The sequence below is a fragment of the Conger conger genome, chromosome 7, assembly GCF_963514075.1.
Source record: "Conger conger chromosome 7, fConCon1.1, whole genome shotgun sequence".
Taxonomy (NCBI): domain Eukaryota; kingdom Metazoa; phylum Chordata; class Actinopteri; order Anguilliformes; family Congridae; genus Conger; species Conger conger.
In genome coordinates this window covers 33,035,212-33,046,160 of record NC_083766.1, presented here as the reverse complement: position 1 = coordinate 33,046,160, position 10,949 = coordinate 33,035,212, and the positions used below count along the sequence as shown (strand labels likewise).

At 39.1% G+C, this 10,949-nt stretch overlaps 1 protein-coding gene across 1 annotated transcript; it reads left to right on the top strand.

Annotated features, from left to right (window-relative positions):
* Positions 1-6,647: 6,647 nt before the first annotated feature.
* Positions 6,648-10,861, top strand: LOC133132976 (peroxiredoxin-5, mitochondrial-like). The gene is made up of 6 exons (XM_061248832.1): positions 6,648-7,199; positions 7,642-7,776; positions 8,467-8,598; positions 9,075-9,113; positions 9,379-9,443; positions 10,226-10,861. The coding sequence occupies exons 1-6, from the start codon at positions 7,107-7,109 to the stop codon at positions 10,332-10,334; spliced, it is 573 nt and encodes a 190-aa protein (XP_061104816.1). The 5' UTR covers positions 6,648-7,106; the 3' UTR covers positions 10,335-10,861.
* Positions 10,862-10,949: the final 88 nt, after the last annotated feature.

The following is a 10,949-nucleotide window of genomic DNA, read 5'->3' as shown; positions in this document are numbered from 1 at the left end:
GACCTTTAAAAGCATAGCAAACGCAAAAAGCCATACAGGACCGCCTGACGCCCCTGTCAACTGTGAGCTCTGTAGGCTCTTTGATCTGATCTGAGCGGAGGGGCGAGGACATGGAAGACATGGAGGGTGTGGAATGTGGGGAGGCTGTGGCTGTGGCTCTGGCTGTGAAAGTGGAGACTCTCTGCGCAGTTATGCATAACCACACTCACATCCGCACACAATACACACACACACACACACACAGGGACCTGTACACACCAGCTCACCTGCTTTTAGCCACAGTTTAAAGCGCTCCGTTACATGTTTAAACACACGTTAGTAGACTAACAGTGGGAGACTAACAGTGGGAGTTAAAATTATTGTATGACAAAACATTTTAAACTAATGTTACTACATATTAGTGGGAGGCCATGTAGAATGTAGACAGATACACACTGGCCATTTATCCACCTTCATAGATCTTGAATATGGAATATGTACTCGATCTGAAAACCTCCATTGTTGCAGTGGAGATGGACGCAGTTTTAACGGTAATGCATTTTGCTAGCAGAAAGTAAAGTGAGGCTCATCTTGTCTGAATTGGTAATCTGTTACTAGTGAAATTCTAAACTCTACCCTAAAAAACTACTCTTAAAAAAAAATCTAAATTTGTTGTTTGTAACCATTGCATCTTGTACACATTTGGAGCCTTTTTAGAAATAACATCATATTTACTTCGACAGATTAAGGTTAATTTCCTTCTGCTGAATTTAAAATGTCCAAAATATTGATCCTCAAGTCTTGAATGAACACACAAATACACATGTGCTTATACAGAAAATACACATGCACGGGTAGATCATTGCAGAATGGTACACTAAATACACAGAAACACAGCTCTGATTGTACAGCAGACATTCACATACTAAAACACAACCGCTACCTTCAGGATCAAAAAAGCAATATGTGACTCATTGTAACACAGTGAGTAGTAATAATAGCCTAATAATTATAATAATAATAGCAATCACAATGTTGTGAGCAACATATACAGTGCGTTCTGAGCTGATTGGTCTCACGATGTTAAGAACATGATTAAATGATTTAATGCTAATTCATTATAGCCAGTGGTTAATAAGACTGTTTTAAGACTGGGATTTACTATAGCTGTACAGAGGAGATACTAAAGGGAAAACATGTTATTTCAAGATTGTCACCGTAGAAAATATTTTGTATATACAGGTATAAGTTTTAGGTTTCTATTTATGATATTGAATGACTCAGACTGTTGAAACAGGTTGAGCATGTCTAAGTGTGTGAGTGTCACAACTGCATTCACTGGAATTGTGCTGGCCAGCTGGAGTTTGTGATGGTGTGTCTGAAATCAGAAAAAATTGTTTGGCAAGGGAATTGAGGACATCCAATCTGCAAATTACATAGGAGTGAAGAACACCCCTAGTCATTTAAATTATTTTATTCAAGTCAAAAGGCAGGAGGTGAAAATATGTGTAATCGCCAATCACAGCGTTAGCACAGCGATGGTATAACACTGATGACCGCGTTAGAGGAATTGTGTGTACATTTGTGCTAACTGTGGGAAAACTTGTATAGAGGCTGTTTAATCTTCTCTGATTCTTTGCAAAGATTTGCCCATCGGATAAAATCTGCTCATAATGTTCTGTGATGAGGGCAAAGAAATGGCCACAGTGGCATTTGGAATTATCAATGTTGCTCTCTTGTTTTATGAAAGGGCAAATAATTGTCACTGTAACTTAAATGGAGGGACAGGAAGTGGACGAGACCTCTGCATCCTGTCGGATGTGAAAGGACAAGCAATATCCACCTCTCACTTTGGTTCTGTTCACGTTTGTCAACTATTTGCCATTTGACATGGAAATGGACAACAGTCCGAAACATCAGTTGCAATGTGTGACGATAGGAGTTCTGGGGTTGGGCCCAAAGGACTTTTATTTGTCGTTTTCTGGGCAGTTTACAATCAGTTGAGTGGATTTGTGTGCATCGTCATCCCATTCAGAGACCGCTGTTAATGTTAGTAACGTTAAGGCCAGCTGGCAGATCAGCAAAGTACAGTTTACAATTCTGTTCAAATACTGTATTTAAATTTACAGTATGAAATATTAAACAAACTGGCTGCTTAATGCATTTACTCCAGACAGGATCTGTGGAGGCTATGTATGGACTGTATGTGTGTGTATTCATACATGTGTGCATGACTGTGTGTGTGTGCGTGTGTGTGTGTGTGTGTATGTGTGTGTGCTGCAGATGATGTATCACAGAATGTATCCGGCCAGATTTTACACCAGGATAAATTGGACGTGCTGCCTCCATTCACTCAATAGTTGCCACCAAAACTCAATTGGCTGCCTGCCAACAGAATATGTGTTGATACTTTCAAAATAAGGTTTCACGTTCTTGTTAGGTCAGTAGCTTGGGTATGTACTTTTGCACTGAAGCTGGGGCAAACCTGCACACAAAGGTTTACATTATTGACCTCTGAAAAACAAAAATGCATTTCTGCTCAGACACTACCAGGCCTCTCGTTGTCTCTTCATCCATATGTAATTGGTCATAATCTGGATGCGTGAGTGATAATTGCTTTCATTTCTTGACTTTTAGTTGTTTTCAGACACATGGTGGATAAATTGCACGTGTGTTCGGGGGTTGGTTTTGAAGTGAATCCATTTTAGTGCGTGAATGTAATTTTTGTAATTTTCTTTGTAAGCTTTTTTTCAGTGTGTGTGTGTGTGTGTGTTTTGTTTTAGTTAATAATTTATCATTTTTAAATAATTTTATATGAAAATAAAAAAAGGTAAGCCAGGGATCAATGATGCTTGAATCTAATTCTATTTCATTTCCACACTGTACTTGCATTTGTTTCACCTCAGCATCGCCATCTAGTGGTGAGGGGACGTAAGCGCCCTTCATGTTGTGAATACAAGAATAGCGGGTATGCCATATGGAACTTAACTGTACTGTCTATTATTATTTATTTGGCAATAAACAAACTTATCGTTTTGACAGCTGTGCCGTTTAGTGTTACACAGATTTCATACCATTTCATCGATTGAGGGTCAGGATATAGATATGTAATGTAGGGTTGTTTCATTATTACCCTACAGTATTTGAAAAGGCAAGCATTGCTAAAACAATGCAATTTCCATGTCATGTGTATGTGGCTTTATCTTCAAGTGGGAAGCATCATTTTTTTGTGCACAGGGGGTTAAAGTGAATGCTAATCAGTGGTAAAGTGGGAGATTTAAAATGTGTATAGATACATGGGTTCCTGGGTCCATTCTAAGGAAGATGTTAAAGTATGTTTCTACAAAAAACAATGATTATATTAACATTAACAATGGTGTTTTCATAATGTCAACTAATGCCATTTTTGTCTGTCAAAGGTAGTAAATATGAACATAATTTAGAAGGGATATCATGTCAACAATGTGGTTTTTTTGTTCATGAGTATTTATGTAAATGAGCAATACCAGAAATAACCAAAACCAATTTCCTTCATAGTCACATAATGTAAATGGAACCTTTACAGTAATAATAATCTAACATAGTAATAATGGATATAACACAATGGCAAAAATTTAAAAAATCAGTATTTGTATTTAAAGAATATTGTATTTAAAAAAGATTAAATTCTATTTTTTACTCAATCTGCTTACGATGGTTAATATTTTATTGTTCTGTTGTGTGTGAGTCCAAGGGGCTCCGTCAGTAGTGTCTGTGTGTGCTGTTTGTAGATAAAACTAGTTTCTTGTGAATATGTCTGAACATTTTTTTGCTCACATTAAATCGGTGTGGAAAAAATACATTGTTCCAAAAATCAGAAAACTAGGCAAATTTTAATTAAATATATTGTTGTTTTTGTTTTGTTTTTGTAATAAATAGACACGCCATCACACGTGCATGGTCTCGTCTGTCTTGTTTTCTCATGATCTTGTCTGTTGCCCCCCCCCCCCTTCACAGCAGTTCAGCCTGTTCAAGAGTGTGTGGGTTCATCAGCTGGGATCCTTCCATTTATAGTCAAGCCTTGATGACCATTACCCAGAAAAGGCTGTAAATAACATGGGTAATGAGATGTATGCTCAAAATTTTGGAAAATGACAAAATATTAATGCAATTAATATTATGCCATTTTCCAAAACTATTTTTCTGAACTATTTCTTTCACAAAAAGATGTAACAAAGGTTTCACAAATGCTGGCACCCGTTTTTACAATACTCCCATTCACAAGGATAAGCCATCTTCCATACTGTTTTATGTGACTAATGACCATATTTGGGGGATCTTGGAGCATTCTCTAATACAGAATCTTTCAAGAACCTTCTGAATAGTGTTGAGAAATTGTCCCATTGTGGAATCAAGTTGGAACCAGGGTTTAAGCATAGAGAAGTAACATGTCAAGAGTAAACATTCCCAGGAAGAAATAAACAGATTTCATCCACACTCCCACTGCCGGTGTGAACCCCATTGATCTGTGATCCTGCAATACCCTATTCAAGCAATAATACTAACAACACTTCTGACCAACTGTCCCTACCAGTGGGGGGGCTATTGCAGAGAGTGTGTGTGTGTGTGTGTATTAAAAAACGAAGAGCTCAAACCTACAAAAACCTTACTCGAACCTATCAATAGTAATTTTGTGATCAGCTGAACATTTCTTGGTTAATTCTGAGGTATACTTGGGATCACTGGCTTGCAGAAGGGTCCATGTGTGGCCAAGTTAGAGCTTCCTGTGGCGGGACTAAGGTTTTTGTCCAAACTTTCCTTGTTCTTGTTTGGAGTTCATGTTTGATTTCATAGATCATAACAAGCGCTTCAGGAACAGATCCACCACCATATTTCACTATAGGCATGAAATCCTTTTTTACCTAAATGTCCTGGAAATAACTGAGGAAATAATCCACAGTAGCTCTTGTGTTATTATTATTATTTTTTTAAACAATGTCAGTCCTCAGTTTAACAAGACATTCCATTACATTACATTAATGGCATTTGGCAGATGCTCTTATCCAGAGTGACGTACAACAAAGTGTAAAGTGCATACCTATAACCAGGGATAAGTGCGCTGAAAGACCCTAGAGGGAAGTACAATTTCAACTGCTACCTGCACAACAAAGATAAGGACCAGGGCCTATTTGATCATCAGGTTTTTTTATTTTGTTTTTTTTTATTTTATATAGTTTAAAACAAACTCAGAATTTCAGTACATACAGTCACTGTAGCTCAAGGTGCAGACTCCCTTTAGAAGGCACATCAGGGGGTCAGCAGTTAAAATCACAGTTGCATTGTACTGCCATACCCTTTATTAGGGAAAACAAAAGAAAAGACGGAACACTGGCAGCTACTGAATAGCAGTTGCTGTTTGGTAAAGTTAGTGTTTATTTAAACGGAACTGTTAACACTGCTGTGTTTATGGTACTAGCATATATTCCTTTCCATCAATAGTGTGTTTCTCTCATTTATATGTTGTATTAATGTTTATTTTTCAGGTTATATTTCAGAATACCTATGACAGCTTAGCCAACCCTTAAATACAGACTGTTTATTTAACGTAGGGATTTTGAGGTAAATGTGGATTTTCTTTTCACTTCGGAGTGTCCACGACCTCACCAATACCGATAACCTGTAAACCTAACTCCCACTATTGTAGCAGGTGAGTAACTGACCTTCCCAGTTGATCAGTAAAAACTTAGTCCTTATCTATCACCTTATTCAAGCATCATAAATACCTATGACCTTTTCCTACCTGTAAAATTAGCCTATTCTATCTTATGTTTACCACAAAGACCAATTCTCTTTTTACTGCCACCTGTCTTTGAAGTGTGTCATGTCCTTTATATGTACTTGTCATGACCCATATTTTGAGAAGCCTTGACTCCTCAGAGCTGAGGCCAGGCCACAGACATGACTCCTCAGAGCTGAGGCCAGGCCACAGACATGGTGTGCTACACAGATGTCTGCTAGTTTCACAGAACCATTGACTGGGCTTCACACTATCAGGATTGTCTCAATCCCCTACATTCCTAATTATTCTAAATCTAAATATCATGGTTTGGTTTAAATATCAATGTGTTGTCCCTGCAGGATGCTGAAAAAATGGTTCATGGTTCATGAGGTTACGGGTGATTTTTTTGTCTGGCTGCACTAATTATGGCTTGTGGTAGCCATCAGCCTTGCATAATTAAACAGGATTTCACCAACTTTTTAACAATTATTTTTACATTTTTTAACAATAAATTCAGAATGTGTATCATATCTACACATTCAGCTCTGCAGCACGTGCTGCCATCTGCTGCTGCATTTCACCAGCTGAAATTCAGCCTCCAGGATGAGGCTTCGGAGCTGCAGTAACCATTTTATATTGGTATTTATCCCAAATCTGTCAAAAAAATCCATCATTTCAGTTTGTCCCAATGACTAAGTTTGCAAAAAGCTTGTCAATATATACTTTTCACCAGCAGATGGCGATATTCTGGGTGTTCGCGTCACGGATCTGCGGTTCGATGGGTTGTGGTTTGAATCACTGAACTCTATGATGGTTTGAATGCTCATCAGTGAAAAGAAGTCCTGCCCGGAAATACGTAAGTTTGCAACAGAATTTGTTTCCCACTCAATACAATAACAGCTAGGTCAGCAGAGTTCCGGAAGCATCTGCATAAAAGGAAAATACGTTCAAAACTGACATAGGTGTTGCTGGTCTTGAACTATTTTCAATATTCCACCAGTTCACTTGACATATATTTATGTTTACGTTAACTTACAAATAACTAATGCAACGTGTTATAATAACCAACTACGCTATGTTAATTACTTTATGTTGACTATGTAGCCAATGGTATCTTCTTAGAAAGCCAATGCAGAACATTTTCACAGATTGCACTGCAGAAAACTGGCGTAATGCCTTTCTAAACATAGTATTTATCTCAAGATGTTCCAGACTGTGCTTATTGGCGCGCAGCGTCCTCTCGCAGCAAGTGCTTTACGCACCTGACGGGTGGGACAGTGTTACGAGAGACGAGACCAACTTTTGTAACAGGCTTGCACGCACTGTTCTTCAGAGTATTCGCGTTCTGCAGCGAACTCGTTGATAAACAATGATTTCCACCTCAGCGATCGTTAGAGGGTCTCGAGTACTTCGCGGCACCAGATCCTTACATACGACACTCGCGGCTAATCTTCCTATCAAGGTGAGAGGAAACGCAACCACGCACAATGTTTAATTTTCTAAAAATAGCAGTGTGACTGTGCATTTGACCTTGGCTGCAATACAAGCTCGTTTGTTAAACATTTCCACAAATTTCGAATGATCATGAACGTTTTACGCCTCTGAAGTACAAATTAAATATTTTAGCCTTAGGTTATCGTTAAATTGTTTGAGTAATTGAATGCATTCACTGCTGTTTGAATAGTAGGGTAACAATAAAATATTTACATAACTCCCGTTTACACTTCCTTATTTCTACGTCTTAAGTATTAACACAGTGGCTGCAAGTGGCTAATGCCTTGTTTTCATGAAATACATGAAATTATTATTATTATTATATTAATGTGTTTAATCAGGTGTCTAATATTACATTTTGTAAATAGAAACCTTTTATTATATATTTTTTTTACTCCATCGCCTACCAGGTTGGAGAACGACTTCCTGCTGTGGAGTTGCAGGAAGGAGAGCCGGGAAAGAAGGTGTCCCTGGATCAGCTCTTCAAAGGGAAGAAGGGAGTGCTTTTTGCAGTCCCCGGAGCTTTCACCCCTGGGTGTTCCAAGGTATTCATTTTCCAAACAGTACAGTGAAAAAGTATTTGCCGCCTACCTGATTAAATTGGTATTTAATTAAATGCATGAAATACTTTTTAAAAAATGTATTTTCCGTTTATTTAGGTTCCCTTTGTCCAATTTAACATTTTGTGTAAAGAGCTGAAACCATTTAGTGTGACAACTATGCAATAATATAGAAAATCAGCAAATACTTTTTCATGGCAATGAAAAATCGCATTTTAGAAGTTTCATACAACTGGCGCTTTGATGAACCTGCCTGTGAAGTATGGTTGTGGATCTCTAATGGCCATTTTACTTCCAAAGGCCATGAGAACCTTGTTTGCATACACACAAATTCCAGATTCCTGAGGCTAAAATGGGGTCATGATTGGATCTTCCAGCAGGACTTCCAAAACACATCCCCAAATCCACACAAAACAGTTCACTAACCACAGAATCAATCTTTTGGCCATCCCTGTCCTCTGACCTAAACCCCATTGAAAACATGTGAGGAGTGCTGAAGAGGGGAGTCTATAAGCATCCTCCAAGGCCTCCCCCACCTCATAAGTGATAAGTGTTGTCATCTTGGAAAGGGGAGGGTGCCAATGCAGGGGTGCCAATAATTGTGACACAATTATGTAACATGTACTTTACATATTTCCTTTTACCTTTGTGTTCCTCCCATGCCCATCCTCCTAGACCCACCTCCCGGGGTTTGTGCAGGAGGCCGCACAGCTCCGGAGCAGGGGCATACAGGAGGTGGCCTGCGTCTCCGTCAATGACGCCTTCGTCATGTCTGCCTGGGGCAAGGAGCACGGCACAGAGGGCAAGGTGGGCACAGAGCTGGGGAAGGACATAGCTGCAACACAAACTCCACCAGACAGGAGCAGCTGCAGCTGTACTTCCAGCGCAGCATGGAGTTATGGTTTTGTGCGTGTTTTATGGATGATTTGGGGCAAATCTTTGTCATAAAAAAATCATCCGTAAAAGGTCAATCGTGAGCAGAGAATTAGAAGGTTCTACCTATCTGTTTTTTTTTTAAATGAGTTAGTGTCATAAATATGTTGTTTATAGGGCACTAAATAAACGTGTGAAGTTTGATACAAAAATACTGTTTGAAAGTATGAAAAAAGCAGAAAAGGGCAAGGTGTGTCCAAACTTTTGACTGGTACTGTAGATTTAACATTTTTGGAAATAGGAAACAGATTTACATTAAAAAATATAGTAAATGTAAATATAGGCATCCTGATATACTATTGGAAGTGGTAGTTGCATTGGTTGTTCAGATTTACTCCTCATGGCCACAGGTGCGGATGCTGGCTGACCCCACAGGCTCCTTCACAAAGGTCTGAGTCTTAATTTCCTCCTGGATGTTTCCCACATCTCCAATTGTCACAACTCTTTGAATCTTCCTTTCAGCTACTCATTCCATCATTCCTTGCTGTCTACCTATGGTCTCATTTTCTCATTTCAAATTCATGCCTTAGTACCCCACCACAATGCAGTTTTGCATGTCTTCTATTGAATATTCAATATTGTCAATATTCATTTTCTTTTTTCTGTTTAAGCCCTCATTGGTTTGTGAATAACTGCCTCTCTTTTCTATCTTAGGCTGTGGATCTGTTACTGGACAATGATCAAATAGTGCAAGTGTTGGGCAACAAGAGATCCAAGAGGTGAGGTCACCTGCTTTGTCAGGTTTCCATGCCGATCACTGGTTAAATGCGGCTGCGCTTTCTTTGCATTTGCAATAGACTGCGAACATGGAGCACACATTAACACTTGCAGTTACAGTCGTCACCTCGCAATACTCTACTCGGGACTTATTGTATATACAAGAACACTTATCTCTCATATATCCGTGTAGTTTTTATGGGCCGATGTGTTTCTGTTGAATTCCTAATGCAATGTTTTTTGCGACCTATGATATCTGATCCATTGGAGCAGTCAGGGCAAATTGTGAATCATGGTTTCCCTGGCCGTGGCCGACCGCTGACCCCAGAGGGCAAGCAGCTATGCTAACACAACCCTGCTTCCAGCATACTAACAGCACAAAGGAATTCTTCTCTTACTGACAGAAGTGTATTGATGGTTTTTTGTGCTTGAATGGTTTTCCCGTCAGCACTCTGATTAATGAGATGAAGTGCTTATGCAACAGGAAGTCAATTTAACAGATCAGTCAGCCAGGGGTGATCAATTAATCAGACTCGCACCACAAACACTTAATCAATTGCCAAAGTCTATCTGCTTACTTTTGCTCATAAAAAGTGTAGTGGTTTCCATAGGCTCATTCTGACTTGTTTTGTCAAAAGACCATTCATCTAAAGACTATATACGAATATGAACATATGCATGAAGGATGTTAACTAAATCCCACATAATTGTTCTAGTTCTCCAGTCATCTAGCCCTGAGGTTATAAGGCCAGAGTAAAACCATGTTTTACTTTCCTCCCTGCAGATACGCAATGCTAGTAGAGGATGGGGTAGTGAAGAAGTTAAACGTGGAACCGGATGGGACTGGACTGTCTTGCAGCTTGGCCTCCAACATCCTCTCTGACCTGGTTTAGAGGTTGTCAACCCCCCACTCATACCGACAGCAGCAATACCATAGATGTAACCGCAACACAATAATAACGGCCAACCCTGGTTCTGTAAAACCACCCGTCTTTGCAGGTGGCTTTACATAAGAGGTTTAATTGAGGCATTTAAACTGTTCCACTCTGCTCTCTGCAGTGAAAAGATGCAGCATGATGAGATGCCATTTTGAATGTCAGTTGTAAGACAATTGCTCAGATTGTGTAGCCTCCAAATAAGGTGGTCACTACTGCATCATACTGTATCATCTCCAAAAAGGCTAATGAATATCTATTGACTGACGGAGTTTAAATATAATTTCTTAACCCCAATTTAGATATCAGGGTTTCTTAATGCTGGGGTTGGCCTGGCCCAAAGTATCCAGAGTAGAATATACAGATAATGTAGAACTGCTCAGAATGTCTGTACAGCATAACAAACGCACAACACTGGCTCTGTTGCACCACGTCATACTTAATACATGAATACTCTATGAAATGCTAATAAACCGTTAAAGCAATACATTCTTGTAATTGAATCTCTTTGACTCAGAACACATTCTTAATACACAAGTTTTAGTACATCTAGCATAATGAATGTATGTTAAA